The sequence below is a fragment of the Poecilia reticulata genome, chromosome 5, assembly GCF_904066995.2.
Source record: "Poecilia reticulata chromosome 5, P_reticulata-male-v2, whole genome shotgun sequence".
NCBI classification, from domain to species: domain Eukaryota; kingdom Metazoa; phylum Chordata; class Actinopteri; order Cyprinodontiformes; family Poeciliidae; genus Poecilia; species Poecilia reticulata.
This window is the reverse complement of record NC_088834.1, coordinates 3,564,982-3,588,883: the sequence shown is the minus strand read 5'-3', so window position 1 is coordinate 3,588,883 and position 23,902 is coordinate 3,564,982. Positions and strand designations below refer to the sequence as shown.

At 37.7% G+C, this 23,902-nt stretch overlaps 1 protein-coding gene across 1 annotated transcript; it reads right to left on the bottom strand.

Moving 5' to 3' along the window:
- Nucleotides 1-196: 196 nt before the first annotated feature.
- Nucleotides 197-22,849, bottom strand: dennd6a (DENN/MADD domain containing 6A). The gene is made up of 19 exons (XM_008408382.3): nucleotides 22,413-22,849; nucleotides 21,855-21,893; nucleotides 20,955-20,997; nucleotides 16,007-16,119; nucleotides 14,327-14,407; nucleotides 13,563-13,668; nucleotides 12,402-12,481; nucleotides 11,654-11,713; nucleotides 11,507-11,562; nucleotides 10,852-10,974; nucleotides 10,626-10,721; nucleotides 9,566-9,660; nucleotides 9,405-9,470; nucleotides 9,259-9,323; nucleotides 8,054-8,143; nucleotides 7,819-7,982; nucleotides 7,606-7,708; nucleotides 6,288-6,362; nucleotides 197-5,235 (listed from the first exon to the last, which is right to left on the bottom strand). Exons 1-19 carry the CDS (start codon nucleotides 22,641-22,643, stop codon nucleotides 5,104-5,106), a joined length of 1,818 nt encoding a protein of 605 aa, XP_008406604.1. The 5' UTR covers nucleotides 22,644-22,849; the 3' UTR covers nucleotides 197-5,103.
- Between the last annotated feature and the right edge of the window lie 1,053 nt (nucleotides 22,850-23,902).

Genomic DNA, 23,902 nt, shown 5'->3' with positions numbered 1-23,902 from the left:
AAGTATTCTGAAAATATTTATAAGAAATTCTCAACAATTTAATCCACATTAAAAAAAAGATGTTTTTTTAATTCTTAAATTGAATGATTGCGGTCTACCAATCGCCCACAAGGGGGCGCAAATTCCCTTTTTTCTCTCTCTCTCTTCAGAAAGTCAAATAAAAAAACTGGGGAAAGTAAATACCAGGAGTCGTTAATTATTCTGTTTAGTAAGACATGTTTTAATAACAAAATATGGATTGTACATCCTTATACAATCTGTTGGTTTTTCATTTTACATTCTTATGTACAAAACTCAATCTGCAGAGTCCGAGCCTCTAAATAAATTCAAGATTATTAAGTTTTTCACAAATATAAAAACTTTTCGAGTTCCCCAACTGTCGGCCAATATGGTAAAGGCTAAAAAAACCCAAAACATTTTAAATGTGAAATTAATTTAAAATAATGTTAAAAGGCCAACAAATCACTTTGAAATGCAGATGTAGTTAAAACATAGTAATGTTTTAACAGAAAGAAAAAAAAACATTACAAAACACCATCAGCACAAGACGACTTAATATCAACTTATTTTTATTTGTTATTGCTGTTCATTGTTAGTTGTTCGTGGATGTTTATTACAACATGTCATACAGCCTGAACTTTTTTAATTTTGCAGTGGTTTTAAGCATCATTCCCATCCATGTGGCTATAAGTAGACTGCCAGTAAACCTACAAGTGTTGCTTGGTGCTCAGGTTCTTTAATTGTTCAATAAGGACACTTCATTTTTCAGTTTAACTGACATAGTCAACAAAAAGCCTTAAACATTAAACATATTAAGACAGTTTAGCATTTAAAAACATACACAGGTTGTGGTTAAAGAGCTGAAACATGCAGCAGTGATCATCTTCCCTTTATGCGTCTGGTTTAATCCTCATATTTGCTATTCTGGTACTTTTAGAAAAATGTGTAATTAAAAGTGTTTTTAAATGGATTTTGTTTATATTTACAAACTGAGAGGTTACTTTTCAAATTAGTTTGGTCTTTGGTTATATTCCTATTTTAAGGCAATATTTATCTCCACAAACATTCATATTTCATGATTGCAATAAAAAATTTTCAACGTCTTGATTCTTGATTATTCTCATGAAAGTTAACTGGTAAAGTCAGGGGTCTTTTTATTTTGTTAATTTAAAATTCAAAGTATTTTGTTCTCTTTCTGGTAGTTCCTCAAAAATTCCTTTATGCAGTAAATCATAAAAATAAAACAAAATTATCTTAAAATTTCTGGTTTTGATATAAAACAGCTGACAAAACATTTTAACTTTGCTTAAAACATACTGACATATAAAATAAAAGTTTATTTTTCCATTATTTGTTTTTTGGCATAAAATGTCTTCCATATTTTAATATTTCCTCTTCAACTGCTTAAACTTTTACTGTCATTTTACTGTTGAATACAGTTTACCAGGATTCTCTGCAGTTTTATTTTAACTGGGCTCCATAGAACGGACCCGACTGACACCAAGAGGAGCTCCAAGCTGAACAGAACCAATTTAACAGAATCCTTATTTTTTTTAAAAACACACAAAGCAGAATTTTGTCAGTTTGAGTCTCTCACCAGGCGATCTCCTCGTCTGGTTTTAGATTCCTGATTTAATCTGGAAGCTAGATTAATGAAGAAAAGATGCTTCTGATGAGTATCTTCCCTTCAGAACGACATCCAGAAGGTGTCAGTTTTACATAAAATTACACATGGTACCAGAACTCTTCAGTGGTACGCAGGCGGGTCACTTATTTCAGGGATTTAAAGAACATCTGAAGCGTTCACTTCCAAGACAGGATGACAGAAGCAACAATGAGGTGAATAATTTGGAATTGTTTTGGATTTTCTGTGATTCACACAGTCAAAATTATACATACAGTCTCAAATATATAGAGAACATTGTTATTCTTGGATAAATGTTTTTGAAGCGATACACCAGCTTCATTTAAAAATCGGTTTTCTACCACCAAGACGGCTCATTTCTCTACAGATCTTAGCTTAATGTTAGCCTGTCTGGTTCCGTTTGGGATCTAGACGGGTCAAGTTTCAAACATCTAGGTTTGCAACCTGTGGCTCCGGAGCCACATTTTGACCAACACGGCTCTTAATAACTTTATCCAAAAACACTAAAGGATTCAGCAATGTTTCAAAGGAGCAGCATTATGTGTTTTCCAGGCTCATAGTTCCATTTTATAGCACAATCACGTAACTATGTGACCTTCAGATGACAACAAATGCTCAATTTATCAAATATGACTTAAAACAAAATTTACTTTGTAATTTAACATCTTCCGATTGGGTCTCTGTCTCTTTAAAAACTCCTGCTTTTTCTTCAGGAAGTCATCCCAACATGGCTCCTCTATTAACCCTTTAATATTTTTACCAGCGTTACGCTGAGAAGCAGCTTCTATAATGAGCTCAGCAGATGTTCCACCAGGTGTTTGCTAATTGCTGCTGGCTAGTCTGAAGGAGCTTAGTGGGGGAGGAGCTGTGCCTCGAAGGCGGGGCTAAGTCCACCCAGGTGCTTTGGACAGCTGAATGGTTGCCATAGAGATTAAAGGATTTCTCAAACATGCATGAAAGAATCAAGGCAACACTCCAGGTATGTTTTTGATGAGAAAATAACATATGATGCACAGCTCAAAATAGTTGATTTTACATGACACTGTCCCTTTAAAATGTAAAGGTAATTAGAAAATGCTAGCTTTAGCAGTTTTTTTCCAAAGTGTTTTCATGTAAGAAACGCATAATTATTTCACGAAGAGTAGAATAATTAGTATGAAACATTTTCTTTTCTTATCAAGTACTTAAAGTAGTTTCTAAAAACTATTTTCTATGAAAATTTCATGTCCCATTCAAAAGAAATAAAAACCTAAAAACAAAATCCTACAGCAGATTTCACAAAAACGAGCCTTTCATCACAAAGAAGCATGATGCTACTACCATTACTGAGCTCGACAGCCAGGTGTAAAAGTTTCACCTCAACTCCTTAATTCGTCTCGTAAATGTGAGAATTAGTCGCCTCTTTCACCAAACGCAGCAAAAGTCAAGAGTTCACTCTATAACCAGCTACTGGAGATTTACACAAATGTTACTGGGAAACAATGAACAATATTTAAACTTGTATGTAAAGATTTGACTTGGTGTGGATTAGAGAAAGTTCACAATTCCAATTTGTGCATCCTGTTTGTCATGAAGGCCATAAGTCAATGGATAAACTTCATTTATGCAGCACATGTGAAGCGGAAATCAGAAGTTTAGCATAAAATAGTTGAAATAATGTCAGATGATTGAATCAGAGCAGCTAGTGTTCATTTATGGTGACGTTCTGCCTCGTTTCCAGAGAGTAATATGGACCGGCGCGGTTTAGGACGCCATTTTGTCTGTTTCAGTGTGAAAGCCCACATTACTGATCCAAACCGCTCAGTGGAAACGAAGCATTCATCATTAATTCATCGTTATTAAAGTAATATTAAAAGGTGGGTTTATACATTAGTCTGTATATTTATGTCTGCATTAATTTCACTGCTGGTCAGTCAAATATATCCCACACTCATCAGCAGAAGAAAAAGTAAATCAGGAGCAAAAATCTACATTTTAAATTAAATGCATGATGATAAACTGCATCTTAATTTTCACATTTGTAAGAGTTTTCACATTCTGATGTTGAAATCTTATCCTCATAATGTAATGACCACATCTAAATATGGTCTAAATATTCTGTTTATGATTTTTTTTGCTATTATAACTTCATGCCTCTTTTTTCTCAATACACTGCAAAAAAAAACCTAAATCTTACCAAGTCCTTCTGTTCTAGTTTCTGGTCCAAATATCTTGGTTTACTTGAAATAAAACAAAACACTTAACCTTTTAATTTTTCAGCAAGAAATACATAGAAGCTTGTTTTACTATTTCCACTCGCAGATTATTACACTTAAAACATTTTCCCCCGGTAATCAGTGAAATAATCTGCCTGTGAAACTAGCAATTTTTAAATCAAATGCTGAAAAGTTACTTATAAGTTAGGGTTAGGGTTTTCTTTTTTAAGTGTAATAAAATACATTCAAAATTTGACAAAAAAGGTTTGGTGTTTTTGCAGTGTGGTCACCGGGTTCACTGAAAAACACAAAATATCTTGGTACACTTGTAATAAAACAAAACTAATTTACAAGTAATAAGATACAGGAGCTTGTATTAAGTAAAAATTGATGTTTATTTATCTTATGGTAAAATGTCTTGTTATAAGAAAATAATCTAGTGTAATTAGTATTGATTTTCAAGAATTAACTGGTGAAAATAAGCTCTCATATCTTGCTGAAAAGTTGCTTGTAAGTTAGTTTTGTCTTCTTTCAGGTGAACATATTTGCACTAGAAATGAAAGAAAACTTCCTTTTGAGGTGTAAAATGCACCACTGTTGCTTCTTCAACACTCAGCTCAGTTAAAAATGGACACAAATTCAGCGTTCAGACAAAAACAAATAAAATGTGCACCATGCATGTTGCAGGATGTTCTTGCAGAGACGGTTAGCTACCCAATGCAGAGATATGTGAGACTGGTAGTGGTGTTGTGGCTCCTGAGCAACGCTTCACAGCAGCAGGATTAGAGCAGGTTGCTGGTTCTGAATGCTGTTTGTGTTTCCATTAAGAACATTTCTGTGGAATATAAATATAATGCACTGCTTGGCTCTGCTCGGTTCACTTTGTTTGCATACGTCTGGGTGTGTGTGTGTGAGGGCATGCGAGTGTGTTGGGCACTTTCTTTAAAGAAAACAAAAAAAGGATGAAAACTCTGAAGCCCGGTTCAAAAATGGGAACCGAAGATGTTCAGAAGTAAAAATGTTGAGTCAGTTTTCCTGTCCGCTACTCACCGCAGGTTCAGGATTAGTAGTGGACTGTGTGAGAACGTGATCAGCTCTCCTTTATTTCCCAAACAAAACACTCCATCTGGCAGCTCCAGGCCAGTCCAGACCACATGATTCCCAACGCTGAGTTAGCGCGTTGCGTTTGAGCCGAGCAGGCCTCCAGCCGGGCCTCAGTCCCGCCAGCAGCTGGACCCGTTTCCGAGCTGAGGAGTGGCGTCATCAGGATGTGGGCGGCTTGTGGAGGATGCCCTGCAGGTCCTCTGGTAAGGCCAGGATGACGGCCTCGATGTGGGCTCTGAGTTTGGACAGAGTCCCCGGCCGGACCGGGAGCTGCTCCCGCTCCGCCTGGCTCTGCAGCACAAAACGTCAAAACTTTTGATTTTTAGAGCTTTAAAAAGGGCTAAGGAATAAAATGAAATCTTTTTCATGCCATTTATAAATGTAATCAGTTTTTGTTTTTTGCTTCCTTTTCAAAAATGAAAAAGTTTCAAATGATGGAAAACATTTTTTTCTCCGGTGAGTATCAGAGCGAGGTTATGAGAATTTTTGCTTAATTAAGAGAATTCAGTCATAATATTAGCAGAATAAATAAAATTTTACCTATGCCTGTCACAATAAGCAAGAAGTAAATTAGCAACATAATAAATTAAAATGAGCTCAATAACTTGTGTTTGCATGATTATCGTTTTTCTCCGTTTCTACCAAAAACTGGATGATAAAAGTCTTCACACTTAATAAATCCAATGTTTGAAGGACAATTTTGCTTACAGAGACTTTATAATTAATTGTATTTGTTGTTTCTGTTTTTTGGATATTTAAAACGTTATCTCGCTCCAGAGTTAAATCTTCATTAGAATTTAAAGTTTATCGATCTGTGAGGACTGATAAACGGTATTATCCTGCCGTTATCGTTAACTTCAATAATCGAATCTGGTGTTAAAACAACAATATTGTCATTTATTGCAATAACTTCTGGGACAATTTGTTATTGTGACAGGCCTACTCATGCAGCAGCAGCTTAATGCAATTTTAAGCAATAAAAAATTCCTGCTACTGATGATAATTTGATGCTGATGAGTTGAAAGATTAAGTATTTCTACTAAGTATTATCTGTAAAACTTTTACCAAAGTGTAACGTCACAAGATGCTCAACATTCCTAATATAAATTAAAAAAATTATCAGTAAAATTATCACTAATATCACTTTATTCTCATATTATTTTAACTTTGTCATACAACTTTATTCTGGGCTTAAATCAGGCCCAGAATAAATCTCCCACTACAGCAACAGATGCCATCTGTAGCTCTCCACACCGAAGCAATGCAACGCTGACTTGTTGCTGTAATTTCCAGACTACTGAGCGCACCTGAACACAATCCATTTTACTGGAGTTTGTGCTCACCAGTTTGTCTTTGAGCTTCAGAACCAGATCAACCACCTCCACCTCCGTGTGCTTCTGGATTCGCTGCTGAAGGTCCTGCAGACAGAAACAAAAGTTTCTTATTCCTGAAACCAGTCAGACTCCCAGCAGGTTTAACGGAATGTTTTAATTTCACCAATAAACTTCTTTTAATGTTAATGTTTTATAAAAAAAAAAAAAACTATATCTGTTAACAATAGTACATTTTAACCCCTTAATATCTGATTATATAATTGTACAAAAAATGTGTTATTGGTGTTTTTCTGTCTATCAGATGATAAATTAATTAGAAATTATTAATGTGAATACTGCACCTGCTACTACTGTGTATTTAGGTATGATGCTGATTAGATCCACCAGGCACTTAAGGAATGAAACAAACTTTTACATTTTATTGACTTTGAAATTGAGATTAAAAAAACGTGTTTGTAAACAACTAGTGTTTTTTCATCATTACAGTGTTTTAAACACAGTTTAATACTGAAAGATCCCTTATTAAAGTTATTTATTTCATGGTTTATATATTAGTTTTATAATCTAAAGTAATCTTTTGATTCAAACTTGCGTCACATGCAGAGAATTTACTATTTCTACAAAGATACTTACATAATGCATGTTGCTTCCTAACAGAAGTGTTACTCGTTTGCCTCATGTCGCAAAAATCTTCATACCCGAAATTAGAAATACATTTAGAAATTTGGTCACATTCCTATTTTAATATAGATAGAAGAAGTTAATCTATTTAGATATATTCCTATTTTAATATAGATAGAAGAAGTTAATCTATTTAGATATTGCAGAATTTAGACCGGGGTTGAGACTATGTTCCAATTTATCAGTAAAATTCAAGCGGTGTGCCTATCCACGTTTAGTTTGCAGTCCTTTCTCAGGATATGAAATATTTTTATACACAAACTCATCAAAAACAACCAAGTTACACTATGAAGTTCCATTCCACAAATGCAGAAGTGGTAAAATAAACAAAACGGGACATAAAAAACAGATCCTAGCAATAAAAATGACCAACTGGATCCAAACAAGCTGAATGTCAGCAGCTCGCTGCTGCATTTGGTAGCTCCATGTCAAGTTTTCATTGAGTTTCGGGATGTAAAGGGAGACGCTTCAACGCCAGCTGAGGAGAACCAGCAGTGAGTGTCTCATTTTTACAACAGCGCCCCCGGTGGCTGGATGAATGAATGGATCACATGTTATAGAAGTTTGTTAAATTTCCCCAGTTATTTCTTCTGGTTTATGTTTTTTCCTCGTGTTGCTTTGTGGTTCTGGGGTTTCACTCGCTCACCTCCTCACACAGAGCCTCGAGGTGCAGAGCCTCCAGTTTCTGAGTCATTTCTCTTTTCCTGCTCCGGAACCAGCCGTCAAAGTTGGGAGACTTTAGAAAATGCCTAAAAATAAAAACCACAGGAGTTCACGACGACTCAGAGGTTTACATCACTTTGTTTCTGCGTGTATCGATATTTACAGAGGTACAGCTTTATTATACAGCAGCTGGCACCTGTAGAGTCCAATCCAGTCTCCTTTGAGCCTGGAGGTGAGCTGCGGTCCTGCTTTCTCCAGAGTCTTCATGAAGTCCGGCTGGACAAAAGGCTGGAGGTGAGGCGGACTCTTCCAGGGACTGATGGACTTCTGCAGAGGCATGAGGCTGGCCACGTATCGCTCCTGCAACGACCCGACTCGGCGTTTAACCCCTGCTGTGTGCTTTCATGACGGATAAAACGGACGACATTTACCAGCGGAATGATGAAGCTCTGAGTCAGCTCTAAAAAGTACCGTCGAAGAATCGCATTTTGAGCCGCCGACGGTCTCTTCTGTTGGACGCCCTGAAAAACAGAAGCAGACGGGTTAAAACCGTTAATGCTTCAGAATTTTATAACGGATATTATCAGGTGTTATAAGCAGGGTTTGTAGACTTTTTCCACAGAAACATTTAAGCATTTTCAACTACTGAACTTAAAACTACCAAAATTTTGGGTAAATTCATAATCAACAGAAATAAAGGCATGAAATGTCAATATGTGTGGATTTAATAGATTTATTTCTATAAATTTATTAAATATGATTGCTTCGCTAGCTAAGGGTCAGATCGCCGTGGTCCCAAAGGTCATGAGTCCAACTAGCAGAGGTGGGTAAAGTATCCAAAAACTTTATTGAAGTAAGAGAAGCACCACTTGAATATATTTTACTCAAGTAAAAGTAAAAAGCAGCCGTCCAAGAAATTACTCAAGTAAAAATAAAAGTTTGTAACTTGTAGTTGGTAAAAAGTCTGTTCAAGTCCTGAGTGACTGATCAGATTATCAATCATTTAATACTTAAAAATTACAGATTGGCAAAATTGGCATTTTAAAGACCAAAATGATAATTTATAAAAATAACAAAAAATGTAAATAAATGTTTCCAAATCAGTTTCTTTCAATTAAATAAAAAAATGATAAAACTTTGACAGAAACTGCAGGTGTGTCTCTGTGTCTGGTGAGTTTCTGGTTAAAACATGTTAGTTTTTCATTCAGTGTAGAAAATCCAGAAATTTTACTCAAATAAGAGCAGAGATACTTTACAATTAAATTACTCAAGTAAAAGTAAAAAGTACAGTGTAGTGAAAATATTCCTTATTGTTCAAAAAAAGTTACTGAAGTAACTGTAAGTAGTTACTGCCCACCTCTGCCAATTAGAGACAGATTAACCCAGCAGTCATGTTTCTGCTGCAAGGCAACATCCCTCGTGTTGCTTCATGCTCTGTTACCCCTATAAGAAATTATCCAACATAAATCTTCGTGTCTTTGCTTCTACCAGACAGAAGAGAGGCGATGTGTTCAAACAAGCAATAACTTCAGGAGATGAGAGATGTGATCTGCAGACGCTTTACGACTCCTTCAGCCCCGGTTGCTTTAAAAACACGCAGCAACACGCGCCAGGCAGCGAGGAGACGGGCTGTTACCTTCTGGAGCTGCTTGATGATTTCTTCGTCTTTGTTGAGATATGGCTTGTAGGCAGTGTACACACCTGTGATGAAAACACACTGAGATCAGTTTACAGAGGCAGGAATGAGATCAGCTGGCAGCTCCAACAATGAAGAGTCTTTACCGGGTTTGGAGTCCAGAGTTTTCAGGTTTTTCAGTTTCTTCACCTTCATCTGCTTGGCCACCTCTCCTGGGAGAAACAAACATTTAAAACCGAGGGGAGGATTCATCATAAATTACATGCGTAATGTAGAATAAAGTTGTCACTGAGTCGGTAAAGCTCACCTGCTTGCTTCATGTCTCCGATGCGGATGATGTGCGGCCAGTGCTGCAGAGTCTTTGCAAAGAAGGGATTGGTCACACCCAGGATGACCGACGGCCTGCAGATTCAGAGACCAACCATTAATTCATGGTTATTAGTTTCACTTTTATGTATTTGACCAAGTTAAGTCTTTGTGAAAATGCAAACCAGGTCCAGAAAACTAAAATTGCCTCCCTGTACTTCCAGTTACACCAAATGTTTCGCCTCTTACAGAGTTTTTTTTGTCATTTTTGACATTTTTTGCATCTCCAAAAATGGTTGAAATGGTTTTATTGAAAACAATTTTCTAATTAAAACACATCTGATTCCAGTTTTAAAACTGGTGATAAAACCTGTGAAGTTCAGTGAGACTGCAGGTCAAAACTCCTGACGAACCAGCTGGTTTTTCCTGATATGATGGATAATCTGCAGAATAAATAAATAATGTTTCTGTGTTTCAGCTGTGAACTAGATAACAGAGCTAGAAACCCGTCTATTGTCAGTTTTGTGTGGGGAAACATGTTTTACGTTAAAAATGCAGATTTTTTTCCCACCGCTTCTCTTGTTGAATTAGGTCATTAATTGGCTCTTATAGCTAATCAATTATATATGTAAACTTTAGCAGCATTATTTAATAGTCGTATGAATAGTTAAGACGTTTCTGTGCATTAGTTACACAGATATCGTCATTAAGGTTACAACAACAGCTAGAAACCTGTTTATTGTCATCTCAGTGTGTAAAAATATGTAAAAATGTAAATATTTAGCAGTGGAATTAATTCTTTCTTCCACTATGTGACAGAGAAGCATGTAATGTTATGTTTCTGTCTGATTGCATTGAACTGGAGAAAAGAGAAAAACAATAAATCATGCAAATTATTGAGTTAATTTTAATTTATCAGTGCGATTAACAGATTTATTGGTTATTGTCATGACGGGTCTAGTCATGAGAAAAGTAACTGAAAATCCCTGCTGTGATTCTTTCTCCCGTATGTTCAGAGTCTTAACAGTAACAGGCGTGTTCGGCGGCTCATTTTGACTCACGGAGCCTGCGTCCGGGTCGTGTACTCCTTAAACTCGCTGTCATGGATGGTGAAGTACGGCCTGAAGTCGCTGCAGTAACGCAGCGGAGAGACACAGCTGCAGAGAAACAAAGAGGACAGGTTCATCTCAATAAATCTGTCCGTCACACAGACCCGTTCTCCAGGAGACGCTTCTAGATCTGCTGCAGCACGTCGGCTCCAGGCGAGCCAGAAACGTCTCGACTCACCTCACCAACGCCAGCACGGTTTCTGACGACTCAGCGGGCGACGGCGCCATGACAACCAGGGCCTCCCCGAGCAACACCAACTCCCAAAGCATCTGGATGTGGAAGAAGACCGGGTAGAAGCACCTGGACGGAGGAAAGGTTTTATCAGACAACTGGTCAGAACAGGGCTGAAAATGTGGCAATGACAGGAAGATTTTAGCTCACAAATTCACCTCTTCCTGACGGAACAAGAGTCTGACAGTTACAGAAAATGTTTTTTAATCTGATTAAGTTTGTTTAGTTCAAGGCTGTAACCACCAAGTCAACCAGAGCGATAAATGAAAACCAGGAATCAGATGTATTGTACAAATTTAGCTTTTTTTTTTTGTTTTACTGGCCAAATAACTGTGAATTTTGTTTCCGAGCTGTAAGAAGATTAACTTGCAGAAATAAACCAGAGAACCATCTGACCTTTTCATATCGAGTAGTCAAGAGAACACGTTGCAAGAAAAAGTTTCAGAAAACATTTAAACTAAAATGAAAACTTTCTAACAGTTTGGGCTTTACTTCACCTCCAAAGGTGAAAGGTTTACAGACGCTGCAGTTCCACCCACTGAGCAGCAGATGGAGACAAACAGAGGAAGAACCAGTTTCACCTGAACAGAACCAGTCTCACCTGAACAGGTCGACTTCATGGATCGTCGGCAGAATGATAGAAACCAAACTGTCGCCCTGAAAGCAGAAATCCCTCTTCAGCTCAATGTGTGAAACAAAATGAGTAAAATGAGACGCAGAGACGTGAATCCTGTCTGGGATCGTTTACCTGGGCTGACTGGACCAACTGGGAGGTTCCTGGTTTATCGTAACAGGTCGGGATGCGAACCTGCAGCGTGTAGAAAAGTAAATATAAAAACTGAGGTCCGACCCATATTCTGCAAAAATAAAACACTGATGCATGGAACTAAATTACAACAAATCCACAAATAAAGTCGTTTCAAACATTTTTATTGGCTAAGGTGAATAAATTTACTACTGTTGAAGGGGCTGTATTATGCGTTTACATGGAGTCAATTTGTAGCATAATGAATAATGAAGTAACTGTTTCCTTCAATTGATGCTGTATTAATCAAATATTACTTAAAATAAATTTTACGTTGCTATTTAACACAATGAAATTGGGCTCCGTCTCTTTAAAAGCCCCTCCTCTTTGTGAAACTCCGCCTCCAGGAAGTCAGCATGACTCCTCTGTTAACCCTTTAACATTTCTACCAGGGTTGCACTGCAACTTCGCTCCTATAATGAGCTCAGCAGATGTTTGCTAATTCTTGCTGGCTAGTTTGAAGGACCCAGGTGTTTTGCACAGCTGAATGGTTGCCATGGAGATTAAAATATTTCTCAAACATCCATGAAAGAATCAAGGCAAAACTCCAGGTGTGTTTTTGATGATGGAATAACATTATAACATATAACATTTTACATTATACTGTCCCAGCTGCACCTTTTACAATCCTGGTTCGGCCTAAATCAAAACAAAGGCTTGTTTCTTCCCATCAGGCCTGTGTGGGACTTACTTTGATGACGACGCCCATGATCGGCAGAGTCAGGACTCGTCCAGGATGCGGCGTCGGCCAGCGGTCGATGTCGTTACAGGCTAACAAACACAGAAAAAAAGATTCAACAAGACGAAGGCATCCACTCCGGAATCGTCTCTGTTCTGTCGCAGTTAAACGCAGACGGTAAAATTTATGTTATGAACATTTCTGCTTTACATTATCTGATCCAGATGAAATTGTTTCGGATTAAAGAGAAACTGGTCTTAAATTATAAAGGCTGGTGCGATCAACTAACTCACTCTCTCACTCTTTGGTTACCTAGCAACTCATTCGTTCTTTGGTTGCCTAGCAACGACCTGTTGAGTAACTTGCACAGCAGCAGTTTAATGTTTCGCCACCATGTCTCATAACTGCTTAAAACAAACAAACAAACAAAAAAAAAAAAACGGTGGAGTGAAAACTGTAGATTAAACAAGAAGGTTTGGCAACGTTTTAGATATTTAAAACTGAAAAACCGAGTTATCAATATCGAAAGATATGAAATTGTGATAAGTTTTTCAGCCATGTTGTCCAGCTCCATTAGCGAGTTAGAATGGCTTTATTCTGGACACATTGCACATATTACACATATTATTGCAAATTTACAATAATTGTAACAAAGAACAACTAAGTTGGTAAATGTCAAAACAGCAGAGGACGGCCAGAAGCAACTACTTTAATAAAACAGTTCTGCTGAAATGGAAAAAAAATGATTTAATGTTTTCCTAGTGACTGGGTCGACAAATGTCCCGTTTTCATGACATTCACAGAAATTATAATTTTTTCCTGAAAATGGTGAAAGCTAATCTGATCTTCATTGATCTTGAGATACTTTTCTGCTAACAGTGGCAACAATTTAAGCCTCTAAACGTGGAAAGCTGGTAGAGACCTCAGACAGCACAGACAGCAAATAAATGCATAGTCCTGTCACAATAAATCAATTAATCATATAAATTAAAACAAACTCAATCATTTTCATTTGCATGATTTATCGTTTTTCTGCTTTCCCTGTCCTTCTACCAAAAACTGGATGATAAAAGTCTTCAGTCTGGCGCTTTGGTCTCAACTTTTTCATGCTTTGACTGTTGCATATACACCCTGAGCCGACAGAGACGAAGAGCGAGAGAAGCTGCGACTGACCGGCCTCCAGGCACGGCTCCTGCTTCTCAAAGTACTCCGGAGCCATGATCTTCAGCAGCGAGTGGAAGAAGGTCACATACGGCAGCTTGCTGATCAGAACCAGAGACTGAAATACACACAAGACATTCAACAACAACAGGCAAAAGTCAGGAGTTATTCTGCAAGGTCGGTTTTACAACCACTGATAAACGATAAGGAACATCAATCACACTGTTCTGGGAAATGATGGCCAACTCATTTTGATCTAAAAGATGCCAGAAAATGATTTATGTTTCCAGTAATTTGTTTCACATAATCAAAAAGAAAGGAAACAACAAACCAAGTCGGCCTTCCTAGTTGTTAAATCATTACAAAATAACCAAATACACAACAACAACAAGAACTGCTTCATGGAAAAACTAGGATGCAGGCTTCATTGTTAATGTGGCTGAACCAACTTTAATGCATGATCTCATTCTCTATTTCCTCAACCAGCCATTTCAGGCTCATCTCTAAGTCCCTCCAACAAAAAAACGAACAAAAAAACCCATTTCCTGCTCACCTGAAGTTATTCAAAGAATTTAAATGTGAGAATTTAACATTTCCCCAACTGCTAAATCTACACAGGGTCTTATTTTAACTAAAAGTAACTCCACCTGTTCAGTGCAAAAGATGATAATTAAAAACGTGTGATTACAGTGAATTTATCAACACAAGTCGTCCGAGGCAAATGAATTCAGAGTTACAGGCTTTTAGTCAGAGCAGAGCTGCAGATCTGCACTGACCTTCTGGAAGTATCCTCTCTTCAGGGATTTGTCTCGAACCTGACGAAAGTACACATAGCCGTAGTAATGGCCTTGTTCCCGCTGCAACATAGAGACAAAGATACACACAGCTGCATGACAACGACATAAACAGAAACAGAAGATAGCTGCAGAGAGAGATGGACGGAGAGAGATAACTATAGGGAAATATCTGGAGAGGTTGCTACAGAGATAGCTAGGGAAAAAGACAGCTAAAGAGAAAGAGAGATAGATAGAGAGAGAGATGGCCAATGAATTAGCTAGAGAGATAGATAGAGGCAGATACTTTATTAATCCCCAATGAGAAATTAAGATCCTCAGCAGCTCAAAAAATGCAATAAAAACAACAACAGTCTACATAAAATTAGTATTTTGCACTAAAAGCATCCAGGGTTTTTCCCCCAGTGTATTATAAGCCTGGTGGCCCGCCAGGCAAGGCATTGCTTGTTTTTGTTTTCTGAAAAATAATAATTACATTATTATTATTTCTTTTTTTTTTCTTTTCTTTTTTTTTAAAATGGGACTGCAAGCGTCGCTGTTGCACTGAGGGTTGTGCTGGTGGAGCAGAATTACTCCACCAGCAGCTTACTGAAGCTCCACATCCTAAAATCTGGGTTTGTAGTCATTTAAGGGGCCACAAAGCCGGGAACACGGACCAATCACACCACTGGCGCCTCTGTGCGTTGCCTCGCGCTGTCCGAAGTTTGTTTACCTCAGCGCGAATTGCGTGCGCCTCCTTTCCCTCAAACTGAACACAGGCTGAAGCCACATTAGCAGCATTAAATTAAATCTCCCGTTTGTTGCGCATCTCAGAGTCGTGCAGCGAATTTAACTCATCATGCAGGGCCGGTCCAAGGCTGTATGGGGCCTGGAGCAGAATTTGACTTAGGGGCCCCTCTTGCTGCCAAGAACATATAAGAATGATAATTGTATTTTACTGAGATATATTTGTGAACAAACAGAGCTCAAACTCAAAGATTAAACTCAGAGCATCAGATTGTTGCTATGGTAACAACACAATCTAACTATGAATATTGTTCTTTGAACTTTTACAAATGAAACTTTCCAGCTCCTTAAAATCTAAATTTAAATGTTAAACTATTTAAAATTTGTGAAATTATGTACTGAAACAATTAAATCAAATTTAGCAGCATTGATAATCTGAATAAATAAATGTTACATTTATGTATCTGTGTTAAAATATTTATGGGGCCCCTGAAGCCCTGGGGGGCCTGATGGAGCCGCTGACTTAACTTTTATTTAACAGAAGTGCAAATAATTGATATTCATTTTAATTGTATTTTTTGATTTGTTGTTTTTAAGGCTAATTGTGGGTTTAAGTAGCTTTCACTAGCGATGTTTTCCAGTAAAATATAAATACCCAGTAATATTTTTACATTTCCTCCCAACTTAACATCTTTTAATACAAAAACATGGTGGATTGCCTCGGCGCCCCGACCACCACACGACTTTTATTGCAGTACTATAAGAAACAGAAAGCAGTTTATAAGCTCATTCCTCTGGCCAAGGTGTTGGAGAACCTAAATGTCAGACGTTAACCTCTCACTGCAGCTGCCTCTCTGCCCCATCAAGGTGTAATGGAAGGGATTAGCTGCTGCTATTATTAATAATGTGGCCAAATGTATTCCTTAAGGCCCAAACCTTCAGGCAGGGCGGCGCGTCTCGATCCGTGTTTTCCAGGAAACACCCAAGGGACGACTTCCTGTTGGATCCCTGTCGAAAGCGGAAGCAGAACTGCGTGTCGCCAAGGCAACCTAGAAACACAACACGAAACGCTGTTTCAAATGCTGCATCAGGTTAAAAAAGCTAAAGACTGGGATACAAGACAGATACAAGTGTTACGTCTACTGACATTTCTCCTGAAAGCAATTAATCATTTGGACATCAAACATGTTTGTCCGTTGAAGTTCATAAGGTCTAATTAAGAAATGTAAAGAAGGCTCCACACTAAATACTAGCAGAGCTGCCTCCCTGTCTTCCCACAGCACACCTCACCGCGCTGTCTAGTCACAACACAGGTCCTGGACCAGCCTCACTTAGTCTCTACTCAGTCCCTCTCTTGGAAGTCTAGCCTATGATTTTTCTGGATAGTTTGAATTTTTACTGAAGTTGCTCCACAGAAAAAAAGCTAAATGTCAGTTTGGTTCCTTTTTTGATAGCTGCAGACCCACATTCAGTAATAAAAATCTTGTTTTGGTTTTATGAAATACTGTATTTTTCTGAGAAATTGATTCTTTGGATTTTCAACAGCTGTAAGCCAAAATCGAAATAAACAGAAAAACTTAAAGGGCCAGTATGTGTCTTCCAGGCAAACAGTGCATTTTATAGCATAAGAAAGTAACTATGTTACCTCCAGTTGTTATAAAAATGCTACATATATCAAATATGACTTAAAAAATGTATTTCCTAATTTAATGCCTTGAAATTGGGCGTCTGTCTCTTTAAAAACTCCTGCTCTTTCTGAAACTCCACCTTCAGGAAGCCATCACAACATGGCTCCTCTGTTAAAACCTTTAACAACGTTTTTACCTGCACTGCTCTGAGAGGTAGCTCCTACAATGAGCTCAACAGATGTGCAGTTCCACCAGGTGTTTGCTAATTACTGCTGGCTAGTCTGAAGGAGCCAAGCTGCCTGGGAGGGCTGCTCTGTGAGGAGGAAGACCTGAAGTTTGGAAACTGTAACTCTGAGGAGGAGCTACGTCTTCAAGGCGGTGCTAGGTCCACCCAGGCGTTTAGCACAGCTGAACCGTTGCCATGGAGATTAAAGCATCTCTCAAATATGCATGAAAGAATCAAAGCAACACTCCATGTATGTTTTTGATGAGGGAATAACATTACAACATTATGTAAAGCTCAAAAAATCTTTACATAAGATTTTTTACCACTGCTGCTTTAAAATTGATCTGATTGTGCACTTTGAAGCTGGTTTATATTTGTATAAATTATGCTTTTTATGACTTTTTGATACATAAAACTTGATGGGACATTAACCGAAATCACTAAATCTCAAAGAATCACTTTCCTACTTTTACTTCCATCACGCTAATTTATAAATAATCTGGTTCTCCTGCCTATAATGTCTTAATTTGCAGTATATACACATGATTAATTTAATCTGACATCTCCTTGAAGAAGATTTTGAAACACTAATAGCTTAAAATACAAATTTCTATTGTTTCTATTGTGCATTGAGTGATAATATTACGAAGCTACTCTTTCGTTTTCTAAAAACAAGAGAAAACGTCTCCTTTTTTGCCTTCAGTCACCTTTGCACATCAAACCTAAAGTTATTCAAGCCAGAAATATTCATTTGTTTAGACGCATTTGTGAACTCTTGAGCGTCTTCCTGGCGTTCCAGGTTCTTGACACAAACAGGAAGAGGAAAAGGGAAACCAGGAAGTGCACAATCATTGAAGGGTCTTTAACCTCAACCTGATCTTTGCACCCTCCCAGTTACCTCCTGGCGGATGGAGTGTGAGTCATTAGATAAAATTAAACTCTGAATCAAAGTTTTAAGATACTGATGCCCTGATGGACTTTCGCAGCGCGGACAAATAAACAATCAGCTCCTAGAAGATTCCAGGATGTCGTGCTGCGTTCAAGAACATCCATCCTGAGGGAATTTAAACTGCTCCTCAGTTTGAATTCTCATGTTCAGTCTTTTCTCGCTATAAAACATTTAAAGATCTTAATACAAATTTCTGTAATTCTAATTAAAGTTCAATTTAAAAAGATAAATATTGAAAGAAATTGATTCCCCAAATTGATTACGTCAGCTTTTGGCAATTTACGTCACTCCATATTCCTCCTGGTGGCGCGCACGCTAGCCCACAAAATGGCTGAGAGAAAACATCAGAGTCAGACGGCTGTTCAACAACAACTTAAAAAGTATTCATTACCCAATGTACACATAAACATGACTTTTTTTAAATTCTGCACCTAAAAATTAATGTAAGTATGAAAAAAATAAAATTAGTACTATAACAAATAAAAACTAAACTAAAACTAAGCAATATTCAACTAATAATAACTGATAAAAACAGCAAAGAACTTTTCAGTACCCGTTTCTCTGATTGGTTGGATCAGATCACATGATCTCCACTACAATCATTGTGAAACACTTAACTCTGTTGAATTAGGTCAGTCACTTTAAACGCAGGTGAATAATTAAGCACTTATTTTATGTTAAATATTTGGACTTAATTATCATTTTGTAGAAATCATTTTTTACTTTGACATTAAAGAATTTGTTTGTCAAAAAAGACACATTTTGGTGATCAGGATTGATTTATAAAAGCAATAAAAAAAAGGGAAACCATCTTTTTAAAGGCATTGTTCATGCTGGAAGTGAAAGATCAGCCTGGTTAGCTGATTAGTCAGTGTTGGTTGGTTGAGGAAGCAAAACACAAATTTACCAGAAGTCGTTAGTCTTCATCCATCAAAATTAAATCCGAGTACCACAGCTCATCAGAAAAGATCTGCGTTGCGTCACACAATCAGTTAAAACATCTTTGTTATTTTCATGCGTCTCAGATTAAACCTTCCTTTTCCTGATGTAAACCGATTGAGCCGAGAAGCAAAATAACACTCCAACCACGTTTCAGAATGCGCTTCCCTTTTCAGAAAGCCAACTAAACGCCAACTGATGTCAAGATCTGAACGTGAATTATGTGAAACATGGAGAATCCAAGATGCAGGTCTGGATTTTAAAGTCTCTTTGCTTCTAGAGAACGTCTGCAGGACGGTTTCTAAATACGTCTGAAAGCATTTTGTCCTCATCCCATCACTGGACTGAAGGCTGAGGGTTCCTCATCTTCAACACCTGCTGACTCACAGAGAACAAAAACACACCTGAGGGCAAACTGTCACTCTGCATTCACACGTAACGCCGCTGCAGCTTTACTCCGTCTGCGAGCGGTTTCAGGAACTGATCCACTTTGGTCTGCGTTTACTCTGAACTGGGTGAAGCATTTTTAAAAAGGTCACTGACTCCGTGGGGCTGACGGATAAACACTGACTTTTGGTAACACGCTGTTTGTTCTCCAGCAAACCTCTGTGTGCTGACAGTCAGTTGCACACAGGTGGACTCTGCTTACTAGCTACTGAGTTCTGCGCTTACATTACAAATGTGCACAAAACTTTAATATTCCACTAATAAAGAAAATAAAATAATTTATATGCATTTCAACTCAATTAAAAACCACACAAGAACAAGTTTGTTCATGCGGTAAGTAATTAAAAACCATCATCCTCCAACTGCTTCCTGTCTTCTTCTTTGTGGCCTTTTCCACCATTCGGTTGTTGATCATGTGTGTGAAAGTGTTTCCACTGCAGTTTTGTGAAATAAACCAATTGCAATACAGCTAAAAAAAGGGGGGGAACAAAACTCATCCTATCGAAAAACTTTTTTTTTATCAAAAAACGACAGTTTGTTCAAAATTGGTGTTTAAATTAAGCAAATTTATATTTAAAATGTCAAATTGTGCAATAATAAGGTGGATGGAAACACAGCTGGTGAAAACGGGGTGAAAGAGAATAAAAACCACAAATTCAGTGTCTCGCAAAATTGGGATATTGTGGAAAAGTCCTAGCATATTCATAGAAAGTTGAGTGGAAGGAAAAAGTGTACCAGCAACAAGAATAACCGCAGCCCTGAAGGGATTGTTAAGCTTCACCAGGACTGGACTGAGTCAGAACCTCCAGAGCCACTGTGCTCAGATGGACCATGGGCCACTTGACCCAGAATCATTAAATCTACTACTTGAAATATTTCTCTCTTTGTGGTGAATCTAGACAAGAGCTTAGCTTTCTGAAATGAGGGACAGAAAATATTATCACTATTATGTAAAATTCACATTTTTCAAATGGATTTCTAGAAATAGCCAAAGGATTTAAAAAACAAACAAACAGCCAAATCACATCATCTCAGAAAGACTTTGTGCAAAATATTTAATGAACATATTTAGTATTGCCATATCCTAACCTGTTAAACAATATAAAATGTTTAGATGTGCCTGTAGAAGGAGGGTCGTGTTCAAAGTGGTATGAATAAAGTATGACTTAAGTCAATTTTGCACTCTGGAACCTTATGGGTAACGACTGTTTTGCACAGAGAACATAAAAATATGTGAGCTTAACTGGTTTTATTCCCAGTTTGTCAAATAATGTCAGTCAGGCTGTTCATGTTCATAAATTAAAATTTAATAATGATGGACACACATATTACTAGTTAGAATCTAACTTTGTTTAAACAACAGCGCTTAGCACAGCGGTGGGCAATCCTGGTCCTGGAGGGCCGGTCGGTGTCCTGCACCTCTTGGACGTCTCCCTGGTCCAACACACGTGAATCCAACAGCTGAACCACCTCCCAAGTGCAGTCAGGTTCTCCAGAGTCCTGCTACCGACCTCATTATTTGACTCAGGTGTGTTGAAGTTGAGACACACACATGCAGGAGACCGGCCCTCCAGGCCTGGAGTTGCCCACCCCTGGTTTAGCATGAATTAGTCTTACGATGGCATTTCATCTTATATGAAGCTTTAATTGTTCTGGTGCAGAGAAGAGAAGGAAGCTGCTGAAACAGGAACTCACCTGAGTTGGAGTCTGGAAAGGAAAGGTAGCAGATGCTTGTTTTCTGAAAGAACACACATTTATCTCATTAACTCACTGCTGACAACAGCATCAACACCAAACATGAGATTATTCTTCTTTCCTCTGCATCTTTCAAATCCCACTCCTGTGTCTCCAACAGCTTTGTACAGAAACGGTATTTCTTTTCTTTGAGTTTGTTTCAAAATGTTTAAGTATCAGATTCTAAGTTGGATTTATGTCTGGACTTTGACTAGGCCATTCTAACACATGACTATGTTTTGTTTTGCTTTCCGGCTGTATGTTTGCCCCAGTTTTAAATGTTCTGCAGCCTCTGACAGATTTTCTCTTGCGCCCTCAGAGAAAATATTTAAATTAAATTACGCACATGAACTACTGTGACTTTTCAAGTCACAGGTTAACTGCTGAAAGTCTTTCCACACCTACAAATCTATGTTGCAATATAAGACCATAAAATCACAGGAAATGGGAATAATTGTATTGAACAAACTTTCATCGTAGTGCTACTTACGGATCTCATAATATTTTGTAATATTTACAGTGATAATGACAGAAGTGACATAAAAAATATCTACAACTTATTTGCTGTAATTTATTAGGTAACCACAAATACTTTTCCAAAAAAACATACTGATTTTACAGGACTTCAGTTACATAAATATGTTGTGTTTTTGTTACTAAACAACACACAGCAACTGTTATTTAATCACATTTTCAGTTTATTGATATTTGTTGACGCTCTAATGAAAAATCCCCATAACAGTGATTGTTTCTGTGTTTTATTTTTTGACCACAATAAAGATAATATGAAATGTCTAACCCGTGTGCTATGGATAAACCGTGTGATTTGGATACAGCCAGGTCCAATGAAGTTTGACTCACCTCTTTCTCTGACAGTTTGGAATGATGAGGATAAATTACCTGGAAGAAAATTAAACAATAAAACAGGAGTTGATCAGTTTTCACCTTTGAACTAAACATAATTAAAAGCAGGATCTGGTCTCAGGATGTATTACTTGTGCAATATATGCAATTTAATTATCTTTTAATATAGTCTGGAGTGGAAAAACAGTAAAAACAACATCTCTACCTTTCTTCCCTCACTGTCTGAAGTCAAATCAGACCAAACTTTTCTTGTTTCTGGTCATTTTGAATTAACAGAACTACGCTAATCTACCAAATGTCACAGTAATGATAAAATGTATCCTCTCTGGTCCAAGTCTAACTTTACGAAAGCTGACATTTCAACAGCAACTAAAATAAATCCATTTAAAGTCTTTTTACTAAAAATGTTCTGTTTAACATATTTTTGTTGAAACTTCTTCCTGTGAAAAACTTGAAGCTAAATCTGAGTAAATTAGTTTGTGTATTACTTTCCAGGACATAGCCAGAGCCTCCAGCAGCTGCTAACTAAAACATTCACAACCGAGTTGTTTTTACCTCCACCGCCTGGCCCAGCTCCAGGTCGAAGCCGACCACACAAATGCAGTGCAGCCAGGAGGAAAAGCGGTCCCACGGCAGGAGGAAAGCCTCCTCCGGCTCCTCGTCGCCCCCGGTCCCCGGTGGAAGGGTTATCTCCTCGGCCGGGGAGATGCTGCTAGCGTCCTGGTCGTCCAGGTCCTCCGGCTCTTCAACCTGCTCCCCTACCTCCTCCGGCCCCTGCAGAGCCATGACCACGACCCGACTCAGACGTCCAGGTGCTGCAAGGACTGTTACCGATGTGACAAATTAAGTTTTTCTACCCAGAGTCCTGTTGGAGGACAACAGAAAGCCGCAAAACAAAAACAGAAACCAGAGACTTAGCTAGCATTTAGCATAAGCAGCTGGGCCAATACGTAACAACGTCCTGTCGTTGCACCTCGTGACGTAATGACGCATTATCCTGACCGTTCTGGAGTTACTCCAAGTCTTGCTTTGATCTTAAGCAAAAATACAGATCCTATCAATATTATTGAATAGTGCATCTGTTTCAGGAACTTTTTCACTAAGTGAAACACATCATATAGATTAAATCCACACAGATGGATGTTTGAAAGCCTTTATTTCTGTTAATTATGATTTTCCGCTTACAATGGAAACATGACTATATTACATCAGATCATTCCAAAACAGTTAGTTAAAAAGTGTTTAATGAAAATTATGTTTATTATCTGATTATAGGAAGTTATTTTCAAAAGCTACTTTTAATATGACAAATGAACATCTGGTCTTTCATTTTAAATTATTGAATATTTGATTGGTAACGGTCCATGCTTTTCATCTGGTGTCACTATATCATACATTGATTAACATGTATTTGATCCCAGAGAAATGCTGTCTTGTTTTGTTGGTATTGGGACAGAACAAAAGGAAAATATATTGATTGATTGATTGATTGATGGAATCCAGCTGAGAATATTGAAAATAACTGCAATTTCTCTTGCTGCCTCACTACTTCAGATTATCTAATAATGCAACCTTTACAACAAAAAAAGCTAATTTCATTCATTCATGAATATATGGAGGGATATATGGCAACTGAAAAAATAATTCTGACTTTAACCTCAAATTTTTGTTTAAAAAGTCAGAAATTTGAGATAATAGTCTGAATTCTTTACCGAAAACGTTGATTTTGTACGGCAGTGTGTTGCTCTGCTCCAGATTCAAGGCGTAAAGTAAGCCCCATAATTGAATGAATCACTTGTTCGGTCTGAGTGTCAGTCTGAGTCAGGACCAAAGGAGTAAATCAGCTTTACCCAAATCCTTTAATACATCCTCCACTGAGCAAACAGATGGATGAACAACCTGAAGGGAGACTGATTCCCATTTAATGAATCCAAATTTTACTGAGCAAATAATAGCAGTTTACATTATTTATTTCTGTCACCAACAGAAAATCAGTATAAAAGATAATCAACATGGATCATAATATGTATGACCCAATACATTTT